The 22,328-nt window shown below is 39.5% G+C and overlaps 1 protein-coding gene across 2 annotated transcripts in view; it reads right to left on the bottom strand.

The window, feature by feature from the left end:
- Positions 1 to 13,304, bottom strand: part of ESCO1 (establishment of sister chromatid cohesion N-acetyltransferase 1) — a 31,652-nt gene extending 18,348 nt beyond the window's left edge. Inside the window, exons 1-6 of one of the 2 annotated variants that reach the window (XR_005629943.1) lie at positions 13,125 to 13,304; positions 12,769 to 12,967; positions 10,824 to 12,192; positions 10,087 to 10,198; positions 8,899 to 8,962; positions 6,732 to 6,846 (exon numbers count right to left, since the gene is read on the bottom strand). Coding sequence is in view for 1 of the 2 variants with exons in the window: in XM_039730095.1 (XP_039586029.1) it covers positions 6,732 to 6,846; positions 8,899 to 8,962; positions 10,087 to 10,198; positions 10,824 to 12,192; positions 12,769 to 12,965 (1,857 nt within the window). In the remaining variant the exon portion in view is untranslated. The remainder of the gene's footprint in view (positions 1 to 6,731; positions 6,847 to 8,898; positions 8,963 to 10,086; positions 10,199 to 10,823; positions 12,193 to 12,768; positions 12,968 to 13,124) is intronic. The other variant, XM_039730095.1, reaches the window with a different exon arrangement.
- Positions 13,305 to 22,328: the final 9,024 nt, after the last annotated feature.

Below are 22,328 nucleotides of genomic sequence, written 5' to 3'. Positions count from 1 at the left end.
AAGAAGTGCTCCCAAATCATAATACTGCATTCAAGCTTGCCAGACCTTCCTAATGGGAAGAGATCAACAACAACCAGCCAAAAACCAAAATGAAACAACTAAAAAAAAAAACACAAAAAACCAAACCAAACAAAAAACCCCAAACAAAACAAAACCAGAATCAAAACAAAAAAACCCAAACCCCAATAACCTAGCAGCACCTTCTGTACTATGTATGAAAGTAAATATAACAGGGACTTGAAAGTGGAGGGTGAAATCTTCTCAGCAAGCATCAGATACCAACAAATAAAGTACTGACTTGTCACAACTAGAAAAATATGCAAGAGGTTTGACTCTCAGAACTTAATGTTTTTCAGAGCAACAATACTCAGGAAAATGTGGGTTTTCAGGCAGTAAAAAAATGTTGTCATTCCATTTACAACTCAGTTTTCTAAACAACGATGAAGAGAAAAAATACTTTTACTTCCTAAGCAAATTCTGCACATGTACATGGCAATTAAGAATTCCAGCATCTCAGGCAATCCTGAAGTACAGGATATCCACTGTTCTATTACAGGCTAACTGTAACAGAACATTGAGACAATACTGCCTTAACGTCAGAAGGTTTCTTAATTCGGTGTTAGACAGAAAGAAAAGTCTTACCAATATCTTCTTTGAGAAGATGCATGTCTGCTGATCCTCCATATGTGCAATAAGGAACCCTGCAAGCAAAAAAGGCATTTGGTGCCTCTGTAGGAGATGAAAAGGGGCCTTTTTTTTTTTTCTTCCTTTCTTTTCGGTCTCTTCAGTCACAGACTGGGTCACCTCCTTCTTGATTACCTAGTACTAGTTAGAGGAAAACTGTTTTTTCCTCTTGCCTTTTCACAGAACAAAGAATAAAGCCTAGCCAGAGAAATGGGCAGGCTGGAAAGGAAATACAAGAAATGCAGGAAGAAACAACACAAAGATTTTGGGGCTCTCTGCAGTAAATTAGAAGGTCAAAGAATGTTATTTCAGTGAAAGATGCATTCATGACTGAAACCGATGGATAGATCCCCTTGCTGACCAGGAAGATCACAAGACATGTCCCAACTCAGAATAAAATCCAGTCTTCATTTTGAACAAAAAACCCCAACCAACCAAGAAAAAAAACCCCAAAAAATCCCAACCCATCACCAGTGCCCATCTTCCTACAAAGCTATTTTAACAAAAGGATATAAATCAACTTGAAGCTTTCAGAGCTGTGATACATCTAATTTTCATTAACATATTTGAAAAATTAAAATGGAGGGTCATTATCCATCATGAAATTATCTTTTCACTGGTTGTTGGCTAAAGCAATACGAAAAGCAATATAAAGTAAGAAAATAAATCTGTGCAATATTTACGATGGACAGGTAATCCATTCTGAACTCATACAAAAGAATTAAGCAGGAACATTACAGGAAGTGTTCTGATGAGCACAGGTTTTGGCTTGGATAAGGTTAATTTCCTTCACAGCAACTGCTATGGAGCTGTGTATTAGATCTGTGACCAAAACAGGGCTGATAACACAGGGATGTTTCAGCTACTGCTGCACAGTGCTTACACAGCACTCAAGGCCTTTTCCATTTCTCACACTGCTGTGTGAGGAGGATGGGGGTGCCAAGAAGTTGGGAGGTGACAGAGCCAAGACCGGCAGATCCCACCTGACCAGAGGGGTATCCCATGCCATCAGGCATCCTGCCAAGCAGTAAGAGCTGGGGAAAGAGGGAGAAAGGGGAGGATGTTTGGAATTAATGGCATTTGTCTTCCTAATAGTTACACATGATGAAGAGAAGACTGAACATCAGCAAGCTGACAAACAGCAGTGAATGAATTCCTTATTTTGTTTTGCTTGCACGCACAGCTTTTGCTTTACCTATGAAACTGTTTTTCCCCATCCTACTTGGGGCCAATGAGGGAACAGCTGCATGGTGCTTAGCTGCCTGCCAGGGTTAACCCCCAGCAGTGTTAGCAGCCCCGGTGCCAGAATTCCTGTAGCGGCTCCCAGCTAATGTTACAAAGCATTCTCACCTCCCTTCAGGACAAAGGACACCAAGAACAGCCCACCTGAATTTGCAAGACAAAGCTGGGTTGCTGCAGAGGAGAAGAAATGGGAAGAAGTGGTAATAAGAGAGCATACTATCCCTGTAGGAAGAGAGCACCATTTGTGTGGAAGGACAAAAACCTGCTCACAACTACCAAAATCCCTCCTTTTGGCTTACGAAGTACTCAGTGTCTCGCTTTCTATAATAAGAGAGCATACTACCCCCTGTAAGAAGAGAGCACCATTGGTGTGGAAGGACAAAAACCTGCTCACAACTACCAAAATCCCTCCTTTTGGCTTACGAAGTACTCAGTGTCTCGCTTTCTCTGGGCTAAGAGGACAGGAGAGAGGCAGTACTTAGCTAATGAGAACAATTAAAGATTGCATAAAAGCCATTCTCTGAATCTTCAGAGAAATTGCCTAACCAGACTATACAAGTTCAGGGAAGAAAATAGCAACTTCAAATGATTGCTATGCAAGTTTCTTCAGAAATTCTTCTTGTAAGAAATTACTCTTACATTTCTTATTTCCACTAAGGGCTGTGTTTTCTCCTTAAAGAAAAATATTTTTTTCATATATAACCTATTTCAGTCAAGCAGGAAACTATGCTCAACTTCAATCAATATATATATGTAAGGAAAAAAAATTCAAGCATGATATCCAAATGCATAGACTGGATTAGCATGCATATCACATCCACATGTAGCACCAACTCAAACCTCAGAATCAAAAACACTTTCCATGAAGCAATCCTGATCCATGCACTTGCTGATACTTATAAGGATCAACTACATTAATCACATTTGCTGGCATCCAGGCATTAACTCAGAGCTGTAGAAAGGCAAAAAAGTCCGTGTAACTCAAACCTATCCCTCTGTCACTTCAGTGATTTGTTTTCACTGTTCATTCATTTTATATGTTCCTTCCTAAAACTGCTAATTTATTTTCAAACTAGTCAAATTCAAAGGAACAAACCTCAAAACGGAACAAGTATCCCTGTGCTTCACAGGTAATAATTTAGGAGATTTCTTTGTAGCATTAATGCTTTTATCAATTCTTATTTTTATGGTCAAAGTTTTGTCCTAGGTCTGACAGGCAAGCAGAATTTTTACAAGACAAAAACAACTGACTTTCCTTGTCTTGCTTGTACAGCATCTCTCATTTGATGAAAACTGAGAACACATGCTTTGTGCATTTGTATTTCTTCCCATTTCAGAATTTAAAGGAACAGATGATTTCATACTCAAGCTCTCGTATTTGCAAATCACATTCAAGTAATTGCGAAGTAAAGAACAATTTCAGTGCACTACTCTACAAAGCTTCCTGTGGTGCTTCATGCAACCTGACAACCTACCAACTGAACCTTTAAATGAAGTGTAAGAGGTTGAAGTTCACAAATATTCAGCAGACTATTACACCAAACACCAAGTCACAGATTTGGAACACAATGAATTTTTAGCCTCAATCTTAATTTCTTTCCCCTAAGAGAGAGGAAAGAAAAGAGAGGAATTTCTTTCCCCTAAAAGAGATCATACTCTCTTTAGTGTGAACCTAAGTCTTTGCATATCACTTCAAACACCACTATTTCCTGGCACTGCTTGCTTTATGAAGTGTCTTGGAGCATTAGATGCTTTTCTGTTCTCAGCTAAGTTCTGTGCTCTGAAGAGACTTGTGTTTTAAGATGTGTGACAGCAAGCAAATCTGAACAGAAACAAACCCATCATTTGACTTAGATGTACTTTTATAAAATGAGATAATTTTATGTTTGAAAGCTGCCCAGATAACTTGATGATGTTACTAGGAAAGAGAACAGTGCAAGTGCAGCTATTATTTCTTCTACAAACAGAATTTGTGTTATTTTACTTCTGTTAGTCAAACAGCCTTAAAGCTTGTTAAAGATTATTATTACTTGAGAAAAAAAAGAAAATTAATCTATTCACTGTAGTAACCATATGGGAGAAGAAAGAAGCTAAGATACATCTTTAACGATTAAATATAAAAAACCCAAAGCACATTGTGAAAAACAAAGCCCAGTTTTACCATAACACCTCTCTAAATATAGCTCAGGGACCAAAAAGATTAGAATAAACAGACAATACTGTAACTTTCCAGACTCGGAGCCTCAGATACTACCAAAAAATTTAAAAGGACAGAGTCAAACTCACACTTGCAAAATAATAAAAGCAGCAAAACAAAAATTTTGCATTATGTGACTAGTCAAATAAATAATTTGTTTTTCAGCTTTGGTTACAAAATGAGAAAAGGATTCTGTACCTACATTAAGATGGACTGGCTTGACATATCTCCAAAAGAATCAGACCTCACTTGGAGAGAACTAAATTGCATTTTTCAGGCGTTTAGTGTTTTTTAAAAAGTGTAACAAAGCACTAATTAAATGTCTCTTGCAAAGAATAAAAGCATGACTTCCCAACTTTGCTCAAGGTAAAGAATAATGAAACTGCTTCTCTTAATACAACATGCCAGAAACTTGAAATAAAAATGATTTCTAGCTATTAACTATAATTTTTTAGACACTATAAATGCTAATTTAAGAGATTTGACCTTGCCTAGTGAGACTGCTTTCTACATAGGAGAAATTTCAACCTCAGCAGTTTTTAAACCGTATCACTCATTTTTCTGTTCTCACAGGATCATTATGGAACTACATAAACACCTTTGAAAATAATTACTACTAACAACAGAAAAATAAGCCCTGCCATTCAAAATCCACATTTTAAAATCTCACCATGGTTTTGCAAGCAAAACTATTAATTACAAAAAGTACCTTATTTTATTATATGCATATAATCCAAAATCTTTTGAGTATTTGTAGGAGGAAAGCCTAGTAATTTAGAAGTTAATTTAGCTACTTTTCACCTCTAGAAGCTGGCACAAACTACTCTAAACATAACTATGTCTCATCTCCACTGTAACCAAGGTCAAGGACAGCATTTTACAAAGTGGCTTAACTAATATTTGGGTTCTTCTACATGTTTTGACAAAAGAGCAGTTTTCCCCAAGGTAAAAGAATAATGGACCAATACTCTACCTAATGTTCTCTTGGTAAACTGAAATACAGGCATTATTAAAATGCCCTTTCCACACAATAAAAAGTCTACTCTGAACTCAACGAAATCAAAGTGAATTGGATTTGTATGAAGTGCTGAACTATGTAATAGATTGTGAAGCTGTTACTTACACATTTAGAAATTAAATATCCACTTGCATTTTCCAGAAATACTCATAGAAAACCACAAACCAAGTCTCTCCCATTCTTCCTCATTTTCTCCAATGTTCTTCATCAATGAACCTTTCTTTAAAATTTTGCTTGGTAAATAGCTTTTATTGCTGTATACCTGAAGAAAAAATTACTCTCCTAATTCTAGCTGAATAGAAGGATACTACCAGAATAATCAGTAACTCGCAAAAAACCTCTTTGTATAATAAACACTGCAAAGAGCTACACAAGCCCCCTTCAGTAGCCAAGCAGGAAGTTCTGTATTTCTTCATGTCAAAGATTCTAGCAACTTCTCAGCCAAGTTCTATCACTGTATGAGTAAAAATTAAGTTAGTTTCACAGAAATTAAAAGGGATATTCTTAGAGCCCTTTTACTGTAGTTAAGATATTTAATAATTCATTTAAATTCTGTTGGTAAAATGGATTTCAAAGAGACAGTAATTGAAATACTTCTTAAATGTTAGATACAGTTCAGTTATCCTGTGGCTGGGCATTCACATGCTTAGATTTGTATAACATCAGACAACTGGAGGATATATTTATCACTTTAGATCTTAGAAGCTCTGATTTTAAAATATTTCAGTATGGATATAACAGAGTGTTCAGAATTCATTTGGCTCTATTTCAGTTAATATTTACATGTGTATAATCTACGTATTACATGAAAAAAGAACAACTTAGCAACACCTCCAATAATATATGTTAGAGGTATCATTTCATAAGAAAACTCCTTCCTTCATAATGGCCTGGACTCCTCTCCCTCTCTAGCTGTTCATTTCTCAAGGATTATCTGGCATGTGCATTATTGAAAACACAAACCAAGGTCAAAAACTCCGTCTCACAATCAGGCTGTGTGACCCTACACGACACCAAAACAACTGTGTCACTCCCTTCTCATTTCATGTTTTCTTGTAACCTGTATTTTGTAGCTAATAGTCAAAAGAGTAAGAATAAATAACCCAACTGGTACTACTGCTTAAATACTATGGTAAAAATAAGGGCATGCACTGGAAAATCTTTAAGTTGGTCTCAGAAGAATGGACACTCTAATGTCACAGGAACAAATCTGTTGATACTAATTCTGCACACAACCTACCATATGCACCTCCCCCTATAATTCTGAAATCTTAAGATAGTGAGAATTTACACATAAGTAAAGGCGTATTCACTCTCCCTCCATATTTTCAATAAAAAACTATTCTATTTTAAAATGGCAGAAATTTATTTTAACAAGAAATGTTAAACATTAAGGCTTGCTGACACCATTTTCCCATCAGCACTGAATGGCAATCTAGTACAGGTTCTACTTTTACAAGTCATTTACAACGGTGATAAGTAGCATGTATAAGTAATGATTTTTAGACAAATACGTTAAACCACAGCACTGCAAATTCAGAAATAATTTCTCCAAGAAGCTCTAAGCCTTACTAAAATGGTATTACTTACTGTGATCAGCTGCTTATCACCATCTTTTCCTGCTTCTTTTAGTTTCTGAATAGATTCCTCAGATGATGGCAAGTTACTGCATTTTGATGCTAATGAAGGATTTGACAATGGAGCCCTTGAAATACAAATATATTTCATGTTAAAAATGGAACTGCTTATACACGTCATGCTAGATACTCAAAACGTTGTGATTAGTACAAACTTCACCAAGATGCAAATCCAAATTAATTAAATAAAACAGTCCTGTATATTTTAACATGCAATTTAAATGGAAAAAATAAGGAAAAAAAAAGGATTCATAAAGAAACACAGTTTGTAACTAGCCTAATTACAAGTGGATTTTTTTTGGTTTCTGAAAAATAAAAAATTATTATCAAGTGGGTAGGTTAGTCTCAACCATTAACAGCAGCATTTAAAAGAGGCACTTTCAGAGCATGACCAATGGCACCTGATGCTATGTATTGCCAAAGTAAGATTTAGGTATCATACATCAGGCTACTAAAGCAGACCATGCACATATATTCTCACAAGTCTAAATCAGATGTCAAATCCCTACAACTAAAACTTATTCTCTTCTAACAGGTGGCAGGGAAGGGAGGAAGACCCAAGGAGTAAATGCATCGGTAGCACTGCAATCTTACTCAGTTTAAACCTCCCCTTGTCACAGCTGAAAGAAACACTGGAAAATACAATAAACTATCACCAAAACTATTCTATGAGCTTGCTCCTGTATTCAGGGGAAAAAAAATTGTATTTGTTCCAGGTTTGGATAAAACTCGTAGAGATTGCCAAAGCAAAACACACACAAAAATACACATACTTCAACTAGGTATTTACATATTTTTCTGTTTCTGAGCAAACTTAATTGGGGCACCTCCTGTAGCACAGGCAGCAGGTTAATCCAGTGAGCTTTTTAAAAAATTAACTTTTGCCAGACATTTTTAAAACAGCATTTTGTGCTAAATCGGGAGTCATTTTTTTTATTTCCCTCATGTGCTCTAAAACTTGCCTTATGTAACTACTTCAAGGTGGGCCTTTTCCTACAAAGCCCTAAAGAGATTTACATGGTAGATATGCACACAGGTAACAGATTACTCTATGTAATGGCAAGATTACCACAGGAAGAACGATGGCTTAAATCTTGGATATCATATAGAAAGCAGGGTAAGAAAGGTCTCAGAATTAAAATATAGATCCAGATAATAGTAAAGCAATATAATCTTGTTTAGGTAAGAGAGGCAATAAATTTAAGTAGACACCATAAATCTGTCAGTTGAGACTAAAAATATAAAAAATCAAAGCTATTGCAGTGCTTATCAATACATTTTAAACCACTCATTTAACTAGTTTGCATCTACCTTACCAACCGTCTTCAGTGAAGTACCATAGTAGTAGAGTTTTTCAACATGTACTAAAGGTCTGGTTAGTCAGAATTGTTAACCTGGCCTCAGAGAGATGTATTGAAAATCACCTGAAACATTTCTTCTTGTCCCCATTATGAATATAGAAAACAGTAACAACACACTGACAACTGCTGCTGCTCGAGGTATCAGGTACAAAGAAATTTTTGTCTTATCTTGTAATTGACTAAAGCCAGAGCCTATGACAGAACTGCTCAAAAACCGTAACAGTCAATGTCATTAAGGCTAAAATACAAACTTGAACTGTAAGACAATTTTAGTACTAAGAACTATTTCTTTTTAAAATGGCTGCTGACACCTTCATTTCACAGCAATCAGAAAATTCTGAATTAAACCCCCTCCTCCTCACCTAAAAAAAATTCACATGTACAACACTCCCATAGTACAAAGAGCAGAAAAACTCCAGACGTAAGTGAAATAATTCAGTACATGAAAATCACGTGGCAAATCCTTCCCCTACTCTCTGGTTCTCATCTGATTTGAGGAAGAGACCAGTATAAATGTTTTTCCAACTCTGTTAAATAATACTTTTTGAAATAAATGTGCAGCTACAAATATCTTCATTACTTTCTTAGCAAAGTAAAAACATCCCTAAACAATGGGATAAAATGAAAGTCTGTTTTTACAAAGACAAGTCACTTATCTGAAGCTGAAAACTGAAGCTGGGAGAAAACTGTTTTATAAATTCTCTCATAACTCTATCCATGCAAGGTTACTGCAATTTCATAATGTATGAAATACCATACCTGTTCTCAGATTCAGAAGTTTGACTCGTTACTGAAGTTTGCATCAACTGTGTGGGAGCCAAATCTACAATTAATCAAAAATTATAACTTCATTATAAAGTTTTCAGTTGCAAAGGAAATTTGAGTTACACAGTGATTTTCAAAAAACACATTCAAAACAATTTTGCAATCTGTTCATGGCCAATAAAAAATATTCAAGTTTGAGGCAGTATTTGCATGTTTCTCCAAGTATAATTTAAAAAAAGGCATTTTTCTCCAACATTTTGACAGCAGTTCTGGAGGACAGTTTGCCATAAGCTAATCAAGGCCAGCAGTAAACTACACAGGAGTTTAAATATGTTTATACTGATACATACATAAATAGCTGTCTGTATTTTATTAGAATCATAAATGTACAGTATGTCCCCATCTGAGACATGTTCTACAACACTTAAGGAAAAGAAACAATCAAAAACAGCAAAATTTTTTTTTAATTCTGTAACAGAAATTAAGAGTAGTTACCCTTCAAAACTATCCTACGACAGGAAAAAAACTCCAACTATTTAGTAAAGCTAAATAATAAAACAGTGCACTCAAACTAAGGTTCAGATTTAAAAAATACGTGAAAACCCCACAACAAACCCCTCACCACTAAGAACATTAAAAAATAACAAAGAGACACCTTAGTGATTTATTGACAGTACTTCTTAGTCAAATGTACTTCAGTCAAAATATTCACATCACACTCATCATATGCTTTGACAAAACTGCTTTCACCTGCTGATAAATGAAGACTACATAATAAAAACAGGGGAGTGATTACTCAATCAATAATTTGGTTAAGATCAAGTAGAAAAATTTAGAAGAAACAAATGCAGATACTCATTCAAATGAAGCAGAGCCGAGAATTAACAAAAACCAAGCCAAGAGAAGAAATATGCAAGTTTTACTGCTTTATAACATGGAAAAGGAAAGAATTTGGTCTTTCCTACTCCACAGCCCTGACTAGAATGCACATTTCAGTGCTACTCAAGTGGCCCTGGGTGTGACACAAAGCAATGCAAAATCCCCTGGTCAAAAGTTCCAACTCCCGAACTTGAGTTCTGCACCAGCTATGCCTTACTCTGTGAACCATTCCTCTTAAAGGGAGACTTGTCCTTACCACAGAACTGATCAAATCAAGTACAGAAATCTGTAGTAGACAGTTACCTTGAGGTTCACTTTCTCTGGGTTCTTTTTTTAACTGTTTTGGTGGTCTAGGAGCTGTAACACACTTTACTGGAGAACTTTCTGGACTTGATTCCAAATGTAATCGAAAGTTCTAAGCAAAAGAGAAAACATTAAATTTATAAATGTCCAAATTATTCAATGCCTTTAACCTATTAATAAAACCACTAATTGAACTAAGTATTAAAATTTTAAATACAGCGTCAGTTTAAGACAAAATGAAACTTATTAGCTAGTCTATATTGAAGTTTGTGATATTAATTAAAAAAAAACTTTTCCATTTTATATACAAGCTTGTAAAATGTTTTCTGTAAAACACAGTTATCCTTAAAATCCTAAATTCTAGTAGAAACACATTCAGACAAGGAAATGAAAAGAAAACAAGTTCATTTACTCCAAAGGTGTAATACAACTTTGCAAAACAAAACAGCTAGAGAAGCTGAAGTGTCCATATGAATCCATACAACCTTTGGCTCAGCACAAAATTTTATTGATCAACATTTAGTTAACAACAGAATCTAGGAAGGTGGAATCAATTAATTTTTCAGCTTACTATCACCCCTCTATAACAATACAGCAGTAAATCTCTAATACATTTGAAAATTTGAAGTTACTGTAAAAGAAAGTCATTGTTAAAACAATTCTGAGCATGGGATTCTCAGAAAACAGAATAGATTTAGAACACCCTCCTACCATACACCATAATTAAAATAACTTACCTCATCAGGTCTTGGCTCACATAAATGTTTTGTCAAGTTAGGCAACAGACCATTTTCTGCACCTTTCCTTGTGGGCTGTTTTGTTTCCAATGTCACTTCTTTAGCTTCAGCTCTTTCAGATGAAGGATGTGATTTCTCCTGTGCACAAGTTGTACTTTCATTCTCAAACAGTCTTGCTGACAGCTTGCCTTGTGCCTTTGAAAGCTCTGCTTCTGCAGCCATTTGACTTGCCTCTGAAACTTCAGGGAAATCTTTTAAAAAAGGAAGCTTGGGGACATTTGGAAAATTTGAGTTACTTTGCTTCACATTACTAGCTTTCAGCAACTTAATTTTGGTCCATTTAGAGTTTTTGTTTGAGGAGTTATTTCTACCATTCAGAGTGCATTTGACAGGCTTTGCTTTTTTGCTAGGGAAAAACCGTTTGCACTGAGGACTTTGACTGGGTTCTTTCTGAGTAAGCATTTCACTTTGCTGTAACTGTGTGTCATCGTGCTTTTCTTCTGCTTTGCTATCCTCTGCATTAGGGGAATCTTTTCTCACTTCTACTGTATCTGACTCAATCTCACCTGCAATTTCTTCACAAAGTTCAAGGATGCTCACCCTTTTGGATTTTGCATCATTCTCTGGCTGATCAGCCACATTTGTCTCACTTACAGATGGCTGTGAAGCATTTTTTGGTTTTGTACTGGGTTTTATGTTCTGATGTGTTTGTTGCTTTTCCTTAGATGCTGTAGAATTTGGCTTAAGAGAAGCAGTTTCCACTTTCTTTGTGTTGCTAGAATTAGGAGACACAGGGCCCGTTTGGTCTTTCTTGACTTCCTGAAGACCCTCAGCAGGACATGACGAGGACCCTTGAAGATTTTGTTGAAAGCTACTGGAATTATCCTTTCTATTGTCTGCTTTACACTTTTTCTCTTTCAGAGATCTGGTCACTTCTACACGTACTTCTTTATCCTCCTTTGTATTGTTTGGCTTTATCTTTGTGTTTTTCTGTTCCGTTTTCCCTCCAGCAGATTTCAGTGGTTTTGCTGCAACACTGTGAGTGTGTTTTTTTGCCTGGCTACTGTGCTTAACTTCTGGAACTTTTTCTTCTTTAACTTCTCTGCTGCGCAGGGATCTTGCTGGAACATGCACATGTGTTAACTGCTGCAGTCTCTGTGATCTCCTCATTACTGGCTCGTTTGGTGCAATTAAGCATTTTGACTTAGGAATTTCTTGCACAGATTTTTTCTGGCATACCTCCTTATTTTTTGCAGATTTAGGTTGCTGCTGTTGAACTGTTTTGCCAGGTGTTGTTTTATTATTTGAGTTGAGTGCTGATGATCTTGTAGTCATGCGTGTTCCTACTTCAGGTTCATTGGTGTTATCACTGAAAGAGTCAAATAATACTTTTTTCAACATACAGAAAGTAGAATCTGTCATAAGATTATTTTCATTCCTTCTCTACCTCTTTCTTTTCCTTTTTTAAAACACTAGATCTTATACTCTCAGTACTTCTGGAAGAATTTCCTCAAGAATTATCTCTAAAAGGTGTTCACTTCCACCTAGTTACTCTTAAGTGTTGTATTTAATGTTTTTTATGCCTGGCAAGACTAAACTATGAACCTCAGATGAATACTTTGTAACATTTCTAGCAGTTAATCACTGATGCTTCTGACTTGCAAATGAAGTACAAGTTACATATATACAGACAGATAATATTAGATTTATTTTTGCTTCAGAAACTTTTTTGAAGGAGGTCTTTCTGGATTTCGAGGCACTTAGATGGTTCCAGAGAAAAATCATGTAGCAGACAGCAAACATAACAATTTGAATCTGATCTCCCTTCTAGCACTATTTAACTACTTGCTGTATCTTTAACTCAGATTTCCTCTGCTTAGACTGTTTCTGCTCTAATGTAGTCTATCAAGATAATGCAGAATTATGTAATTTTTTTGTCACTGACCTGTTTGGTTTGACAGAGGTTTTGAGCACAGCTTTCTCCTGCACTGCACACTGACTGGGCTTTGATTTATTTGAGCCATGTTTTGTATCTGACACTTCTTTTTCCTTCTTTGACAAAGATGGTTTGCTGTTCTTGTCCAGCTTTGGACGTTTAGCAGAAGGTTCTACTAACGAAGACTTCCTTTTCTGAGCTGCCATTTCTGTAAAAAAACAAGCAACTCAGCTTTTAGACTCTTTGCCAAATATCATAACTTTTCATTTTTATATATTCATTTTCCTTTTACAGCCAGATCATGCTGTAATCAGAAAGCAAATCATTAAAGCAATCTCAAATCAAATGACACTCATTTTACTTACAGGTTTTTACAAGAGGCAATCGATGTTTAGGCCAAAGTAACTTATCAAGGTGTGACAAGAGCATTCCTTATGCATATGCTTACAAACAGGATGTTTCATGCCACCTATGAAGAATAGAAAATGTTCATGCAGTAGACATTTCAGAACTTCCTACTCAAGATTCTGAATTACCACCCTCTTCCATCTCCTCAAACAATGCTTACCTTTAGAGTTTCATTGATAAGGAAATAAAAAAAAAAACAAAAAACAAAAAACAAACCAACAACCAACCAAAAAACAACAGATAAATTTTATTTTTTATTTCCATATCCAACAATTTTTGTCACTTCAGTGTCTTAAGCGCTACCATTTTACCTTCTGAAATGTGGCAAGCAACAGTACAATTCAAAAGAAGTTTCTCAGTCTTCAACCTTTTTTCAGAAAATAGTGTGCTGCTCTCTTTCAGAGCTGGCAAAATACGTGGGACTGCTGTCAATTCTGTGCTTCACAGCAACAGGGAATAAATCCATTAGACTCAGTTACCAAGTTTTGTGGCTGCTACAACAGAATTTTACAGACATCAGCAACCACCTACAACTGTTCCTTCAAATATGACTTCAGCTACAAATCAGAGATGGAAAGCCTAAAGAGTAGCATTATTAGAGACATTTGCCTTGGGCAGTTAAAGACAATGTTTTCAGGAGAACTGAAATGATGTTAACAATGCAGGAGTTACTCGGCACAAGAGTCTGAAAGCTAACAGAGATTCTTGATAAAAATATCTTCACAGATTTGGCTGATCATCCCTTTCATATACATTTCTGACTTGTGAAACTTTTCAGTTCCTTTATTCAAAGACACCGTCACTGTATTATGGCAGAGATAATAATTGTTCTATAAAGTTTTACTAATAACTTTATAAAATAAAGTTTACTGGAAGACCCAGTGGTCAGAACTTCCACATCACCTTTTTCAATCAAGAATTACCTATCAATTTTTGTCACTGACAGACGTACAGATTATATACAAGTTTCTATAAACCTACACTGCTTTTCAAACCTTAACTGATCTGAAGTTAAACCTGACATATTTTTAAGGTCAAACAGGAACAATTCACCGATTTTGTAACACAGACCAGACACTTTCAGTTCATTACAACTAAAGTATGACTTCCAGTATTGACAAATGTATGTCTTTCCACAACAACTTGAAAGATACTTATGTTAAGCTCCTTTTAATAACTCATCATTATCCAACAGGAAGAAGTAAGCAACCGTACTTTTTCTTTTCTTTAGACTTTAGATTGTCCTTAACCTCATTTTCATTTTTCCATCTATGAAAGCATTTCTAACCATGCAAAACTGGTAATTCTGTTAAAAAGCTGATTAAAAACACAGATTCCAGACACCAGCACTGTCTTCTGACCTTCTCCTTTAAAGAAAATACATGATAAACAGCCCGTATTTGAGGTATATTTTTTTAATTCTACCCAGGAAAGCAATCTTTTACAGCACTTTTTGTGGTGCTATTTTCATGTCTCTCTCTAAGGAGCAGAAGTAGAATTTGCGTGCCTACATTCTAATAGCTCATGAGCTCCACAACACCTCACAAGTCTATGGGCTTCCACCAGTCAAAGGAAACCCGTCAGAGATGCAATATGGTCACTCCTCCTGAAAATAGCAGCCCTAGTTGCTGAACAGGTCTTTGGTCTCTTAGAGCACAACACTGACCCTCAGAATCTGAGAATATCATGACACTGTATACACCTGGACCTCCTTTGTTTTTTTCCAGACATGACATGTCACACTCGGGGAAGACTTACAAGTACAAAACAGAAAGTACAGAACTTCCCTTGCTGGTACTCCTTCTCAGGCAACTAAAAAATACACTCTCCTCCCACAGAGCTCTTGAATGGTAATTTCTTTCCTACTAATACTTTGTACAACAGAGCAAAGTCTTTTCCAGACATTCCAGAACTGGCAGTCTCTGCCCTGGAGAAGTCACCCTCTAGTAAAAGCCGGATTATGGGAAGCAGGGAAGACACAGAAGTGCAGGAACAAACTAGAACACGAGCAAAGAATGGTTTGGTGCAAGATGTACGGCGGGGGGGGAACCCCGAAAACAAAACAGAGCGAACAAAAACCTCAAACCCAAAAAATCCAAACCAACAAGCAAACAAAACAGAGAAACGCGAGCCGCACAGCTTCCAGTCCTTGGAGCAGGGGCTGAGGCAGGCTGCCCACCAGCCGGACAGGGCGCGGGGGGCTCGAACCTGAGCCGTCCCGGCTGAGGGCCACGGCAGCGCCTGGCAGCCCCTTCGGCACAACTCAGGACGAAGGGAAGGGAAGGGAAGGGAAGGGAAGGGAAGGGAAGGGAAGGGAAAGGAAGGGAAGGCCTCCAAGCGTGGCCCGGTGTCAGCCGCCCCAGCGCCCCGCAGTGACAGCCCTGCCGGGGCAGGGCCTGGCGGTGGGACCCCATCCCGGCCGGGGCCGCGGGGGCAGGGCGGGGGTGCCGGGATAAGGCCGGGCTCACGCCACGGCTCCCGCTCGCGACTGGGCACGGCCGGGCCGCTCCCCCCGCGACAGCGGCGGGCAGGCCCGGGGAGGATCCGAGGATCCGCCGCCGGGCTCTCGGCCCCGGGCGGGGCGCGGGGGGCAGCGGGCACGGGCTCCGCAGCCTCCCCGGCGGGGAGCGGACATCTTCCGGCGGGAGACGGAACGCGCAGGGCGGGGAGCGGCGTGGCTCGCGCGTGCGCAGCCGCCTGGGAGGGTGTATGCCGTGTGGGAATGTTACGTGAGGAATGCAGAGACGGTACTAATTAAAACTCGCATCTAAGCACTGGAGGGTGTTTACAAGAGCACGTATTGACAGGACAAGGGAGAATGGCTTCAAACGCAGCGAGAGTAGGTTTAGGTTAGGGATTAGGAAGAAATTCTTTAATGCGAGGGGATGAGGCACTGGAACAGCTTGCCCAGAGAAGCTGTGGATGCCCCATCCCTGGAAGTGTTCAGGGCCAGGCTGGATGGAGCTCTGAGCAACCTGGTCTGGCAGGAGATGCCCCTGCCCATGCAAGGAGGCTGGAAGCAGACGATCTCTAAGCTCCCTTTCTGGCGGTGATACCCCGTGGCTCAGCCCACTCGCACCACCAGGCACCCAGGCAGGTTGTCTGAGCCTTGTCCTTTGCCAAAAACAAGGGGAAAGACAGTGCCACGTGCCATGGGGCCAGTGGGATGAAGTAACTGGGGTGTCGGCCTGCGCTGTGTCAGTGACTGACACCTCACAGCTGGCAGCCATAGTGAAGTGAAAAGAATCGACTGACGGGAGGCTCATCAATGTGTATAAATATCTAAAGGGAGGGTGTCTAGAGGATGGGGCCAGGCTCTCCACTGTGGTTCTAAGCAGCAAGAGGCAACGGGCAGAAACTGATGCACAGGAAGCTCCACATGAACATGAGGAAGAACTTTACTGGGTGTGTGAATGTGGGCTGGAACAGATTTCCCAGAGAGGTTGTGGAGTCCCCCTCACTGTAGATATTCAAGAACCATCTGAGCACAATTCTGTGCCATGTGCTCTAGGATGACCCTGCTTGGGCAGGAAGGTTGGACTCGGTGACCCTCTGTGGTCATTTCCAACTTGGCCAATTCTGTGTTTCCGTGATTCTGAGTCCCACCAAATTCCTGGTGGTATTACAGCAGATGTGCTTGCAGCAGCGTTTCCTTAGTGTTTGTGGGCCCCTTCTCTCAAGGGGCAAACGTGACACCTTTGAAATAGGTTTGCAGACACCTTTGAAATGGGTCACTCGGCTGTGCAGTTCTGCCGACAGCTGCCAACCCCCTTGGGACAGGTTTGTCACAGTGTCAGTGTATGTCACTTAGCTGTAAAGCAGGATGGGTACTTGTCTGTGTCTGGGAGATTAAAGAGGGTTCTTGGGTGTGACTTGGTCCTGCACCATGTCCACTCCTCTCTCCAGAGCATTGAGTTCAACTCAGTGAGCTGCCTTTTTGAGTCCATTTGTCCAACTTGTTTTGATTTCCTCAGTCCAGCAGTAACTCTGAAGGTGCCAGCTGGCTCTGTTGTTCTGTGTATTCTGCACAGTGTTTCACAACTCGCTCTCTAGCATAACCACCTATTAGTGATTTTTGCCATGGTCTAGGATATTTCAGTCCTTGCTACACTTGTAAAGTGTTTATACCTCACCAAACCTTATGTCATGGCTTCTTTGCCTCAGGATATTTATGTGTCTGAGCTTGTTGTCTGCATTGGCAAGTATGAGAAGTTCTGAAGAAAAAGCTGAAGATCTGACATCCACACCACTGATGTGGCAGTCCAGCTTTTGTCACTACGGATGCAGTGACAACTGGAGTTTGAATAGATTGAGTGTGTTCTGGGGGTGTAACTGTGGGCTTGGTTTCCTCCAAAAGGAATCCATTATGCACAGTCCAAGACCCTGGATGGTAAGTGGGAGCCATCAGAGGATTCCCTTCAAAAGTGAGCTGCTGATCCTATCTAGAATACTGATGCAGAGGTACCTCATGCATACCTACTGTGCTCCATCCATATTACTGTCCTAGGGGTAACCTGGACTAGGTCCTACTTGAAATGCACATAAGTGTATCAAGATCTCCACATTTGGTATCTTTGCTCTGCATACCCCCTCCTATCAGTCTGTACTTGCCAGTATAGACACAGCCTCAGTTTATCTGACTGTGAATTCACCTAGGGATGTGTATACACCACTGGAGAACAGTGTGATGAACTGCAGCCAATAGCCATGAAAACTTTTAGAAGAAAAGGTAGTATGTGATGGGGTTTCTCAGAGATTTCTGATTTCCTTTACAATTTCTGGTTACAGTTCATTGTTGTAAAGGAGTATTTTATTATTTGGTTCTGCAAATATTCATTTGTTAATGCTTGAAGTATTTTTAAAAGGGTTATTTTTGTTTTATAATAAACTTTCTAGGTCTGTTTTATAATCTTCAAAACATTTTAGTGATTTCTATTGTTATCACATTTATGGGATTGTTGAAAATTGCTGTCAAGTTTCTGACTAGCATAAATTTGTTCATATAAATATCAAATTTACCTGGAGATCCTCTGTTTTGTCTGTAAAGTTTTCTGTCTCTGTTAACTGGAACAAGGAACTGCCTTCTTTGATAAGTCCTCTTTCTGGACACACTTCATTGAAGCACAGTTTGCACTGGATAAATAGAAACTTTCAGCAGCTGTAAGTTTTGGGGGTTTTTTTTAAAGCTGATAGGAGGAGATGTTATTTATAACTCCCTGTAGCTCTTCTTTAATGCATGATAATCTGCTGTGACTTTACAATGAATGCAGCCACGTGTGGTCTGCTGCTCTCCTTCAGTAACTAATAGAATATTTTCCAGATGAAGGATATTTTAATCACTAGGCTGCATGTAAATTTCCTGAAGGATGATAAAAGCATTTCTTTATGTTACCATTATCTTTATAAATTTAAAATTATGTTTTCCCGCGTCTCTTTCTTAGGAACATGAAGCAAATAAACCTATATTTTCTTCCATACTTCCATGAAATGGTAATTTTCTGTACAGCAGGGAAATAGTAAAGTAGCAGGCATTCTTATAAAGCATTAAATTGCAAAATTTGGAAAAACTTATTGCACGGGATAGAAGAATATCAGTAATTTTCCAGTTTTCCACAGAAGGTGGCAGCATTCTGAAGCACTGATGTCGGTGTGAACTTGCTAGCAAATGCCATTGTTGAAAGAACACAAACTTTACAGAAATTTACTCTCCTTGGAGGTTGTGGTGAATATAAACAGGAGTGCTTGGGCACGAATTGTTGTTGAACTGGGGAATCTGGGGAGGGAGGAGAAACTGCATTCACATAGGTGGAGTATATGAGTAGGACAGATTTAACCCCAAAAGATTTAACCCCTCTGTTAATTTAGCCATGTTTATTTACCACTGCAGTAAAACTGCTGCAGTGACTCTTGTCTGAAGCTATGTGAAAAATTACGTGCTTCTAGGTTATGGCTTTTTTCACGGAATAACTCAGCTGATAATGGATCACTCCACTAATTGCAGAGAGTGTCCTGTGGGGCTGCAGCTTTGGGAGATGACTGTCATCAGAGAGTGGAAGCTTCTCCTACTAATTTCTGCACTTCCTTTGCCCACTCCCAGCAGCGTTCTCCAGCTCCTTAACCGTGCCAGCCTCCATCTAGCGCCTGAGGGACCCCCGCAGACATGCAAATTTAACCTCCTGAGTTAGCAAAAGAAAAAAAAAAAAACCACAACAAAAAACCCACAAAAAATCACACAAAAAAAACCTCCCAAACAAAGCCAGTGGGAAAACTGTCATATTCTACCGGAGCAAGAAAGGCTGAGGACCGTGTGACTGGAATGGGGATAAGAACAGACAGGGGAGGAGGAAGGGAAAGCCTTCCCCTTTTGGCATGAGGGAGCTGCTAGCATTGACAGCTGCTTGTGAAACCGCAGCCTTAGGGCGGGCTGCCTAGTTACAGGATTGAGCTCTTGATCCCAGACTGGATCCCAGCGGTCCTACCAGCACGAAGGTTTTACAGCCCCCTTTGGCATTCAAACACGCTTCCCAGCCTGCCCTCTTTTTTATCAGACATCTCATCTGAGCAAGGAAGTGGTGACAGACAACCAAAAGGCAGGAGCTGCTTAACCTTTCACCGGTAATTAACCTTGCAAGCACCGCTCCAGCTCCAGCCTCAGAATGCCTCAGAATGCCTCAGACAGGTGAGGTAAGGCCACACGGGAAGCTCATTTAAACCAGTGTCTTTCTAATCACTACATATACAGAACATTTAAGGAACTGGAGGAGCAGCTGAGATAGCACAGGGCTCTGATTTCCTCCTTTCGGCTGATTCAAAAAGTCCCTCTCTCCTAGGAAGGAGGGAGAAGCTGATTTTTGCATTTCCAGTAGAAGGAATGAGACAAGAAAATTGGATCCTTAAGAGGAAGATATGCTTGCCAATGAAGAACCACTATCTGCTTAGCAGATTTTTCCTTTTCTTCTGTTGGAATAAAAATTAAACAACCACAACCCAAACCCAAAAAGTGGCTGAGATATTCCACAGCAGACTGGCTGCAGTGGAGTTGCCTGGGGGGAACCCAGCATGTATGCTGGAGGTCAGTAGCACGTCCCCAGAGTGAGACTCTTGGGCTTTTTATGCCTTCCCCTTTCTTATTCATTGCCTTGAGCATTCCAAGGCTCTTTTTTACAAGCTGGCATGCTGGGATGAGAACCTCAGTAAGTGGCACAGGTTGAAGTGTGCCCCCGTGTTACAGCAACTCGATGACTCAGGCAACCAATGTTTCCTTTTTTTCCCTTGGGGTGATGATGCATTGAGCTGAAGAAACCCGCGGAGAAGCCGAGTGCAGGGCCAAAAGTCTTCCTGGCAGATGTGAGTCACTGGCAGGAGCCAGGTAGCTGCAGGAGTTGTAGGTGAAAGAGGCAGTCCCCCTCTGAAATTCCTGTGTAGGTGCCACGTGGGACAGCAAAGATTGGAGAATGCCCTGCTGCCTGGACTTAAAGAGCTTTACAGTTAGTTGAAAAAGTAGGGGGCCATGTTCAAAATGGGAGGAGATAGAATTTGAATAGTTGGTTTTCTTTTGGTGTTTTCCTTTTTGCAGGGAAGCAGGAAAAAAAAAATGGGCTGGGACTTGTCCACTTTGCTTGCTTGCCGAATATGAGTTGGGTTTGGTTTTTGTTTTTGTTTGTTTCTTTCTTTCTTTCCCAGGGGAAGAGGGGAACAGGAATAAAAAAAAAACCCTGCAGATAGCTACATCTGGAGGGAAGGCTGGTGTAGTTGGCTTACAGAGATTTGGGTCTGGGACAGAGAGTCGATACACGTGTGAGTGGTACACAGGGGTCTAGACCATTGCAGAAAAAGGGGAGGAGGCTGTTGTCTGAAACATTTGGGAGCTGCTGAGATAAAGTAAGCTGCTCCACTCTGTTGGTTTGAAGTGCTCAAACAGTTGACTATGAGATCTCAGCTGGAAATTGCAAATTGCAGCATGGAGAAAGTAAAGAGAAGCTTCCTGAACCACATCTGGGGAGTAATTCTTGAATGTGGAGCCCTTTTCCAATCTCTGTAATAATGAGTCTAGGCCTCGGAGCGACTGCACTCTGAAACAGAGTCAGCGTGTTGGTACCTGAAGTGTGACACTCAGTGCCACATTGACAGGACCATGTTGACATGCCTGGAGTCACTGATGCTTTATTGGCATTTTCTTGACACCAGCTCCTGTGGAGTTGTAGACTATCATCCACAGCCCTTTCTGTTAAGTATTTTAAATGGTACTGTTATGTGTCTTGGTTTCTGAAAAGAGCATTAATTCTTCTGTTCAGTGTGAAATGTATACCATGGATTCATTTCTCTGTATTCAAAGAACCATATTTGCCTATTGGAAGTGTTCAGGTTTTTAACGTATTTTCTTTTTTAGTTTATTTGGGGGGGTTGTTTTGTTTTGTTTTTTGGTTTGTTTGTTTTTTGGTTTTTTTTCTTTTGCCAGGAGTGGACATAGTAAATTACACCTTAAAGTCTTGGTCTTTATGATCTGATGCTAAGACAGCTGAGGCCACGAATGGCTCTTGGGTGACTGAAGGCCTTACAGAGAAAAAGAACTGTACTATGCATTGACTCCAAGGGAAAAATGAGAAGAGGTGGATGTTCTGGAGCATGTATATGTCCTGTCTTAGTCAGCAGGGTGGAACTAGATAATCTTTAGAGGACCCCACCTTCAAAGAAGCTTCAACTTCAGCTACTTTAGAATTCTGATCTAGGAAAAAAGTTTTTTTAAGAGGTAGGTGTCTGCAGCCTTTGTGGCTTGGAATTTCATTTTTGTTCTACTCCATTTTTTCAGTAATGAGTAAATTGAGAACTAACAACTTTCTCCACCTTCAGCATTACCTATCCCTGTTGATGCCTGGGTACTCAGATCACATGAAAAGCCAAATAAAGACCCTGTGGATTCACACTGTTTTGAGTAGAGTGCACACTGTGGACTTTGGCTCACTTCATAAAAACTGTATGTGAGGTATGAAGTTACTACACAGCAAAAATGTTTATGGCACTTGCTTCTAGCTTGTGTGTACCCTTTAAGATCTGAGGTGTCTGAATTTTTTGTTCCAGAAAATCTTACTGGGAAAGCTTGAAGATACCCATATTAAAATTTGATTGTTACCACCTTGCACACTGTGCTTTTTCCCTAATGG

Source organism: Passer montanus, unplaced genomic scaffold (genome assembly GCF_014805655.1).
Source record: "Passer montanus isolate IOZ18808 unplaced genomic scaffold, ASM1480565v1 scaffold70, whole genome shotgun sequence".
Classification (NCBI taxonomy): domain Eukaryota; kingdom Metazoa; phylum Chordata; class Aves; order Passeriformes; family Passeridae; genus Passer; species Passer montanus.
The sequence above is the reverse complement of the archived record's forward strand: the minus strand, read 5'-3'. Positions and strand labels throughout refer to the sequence as shown.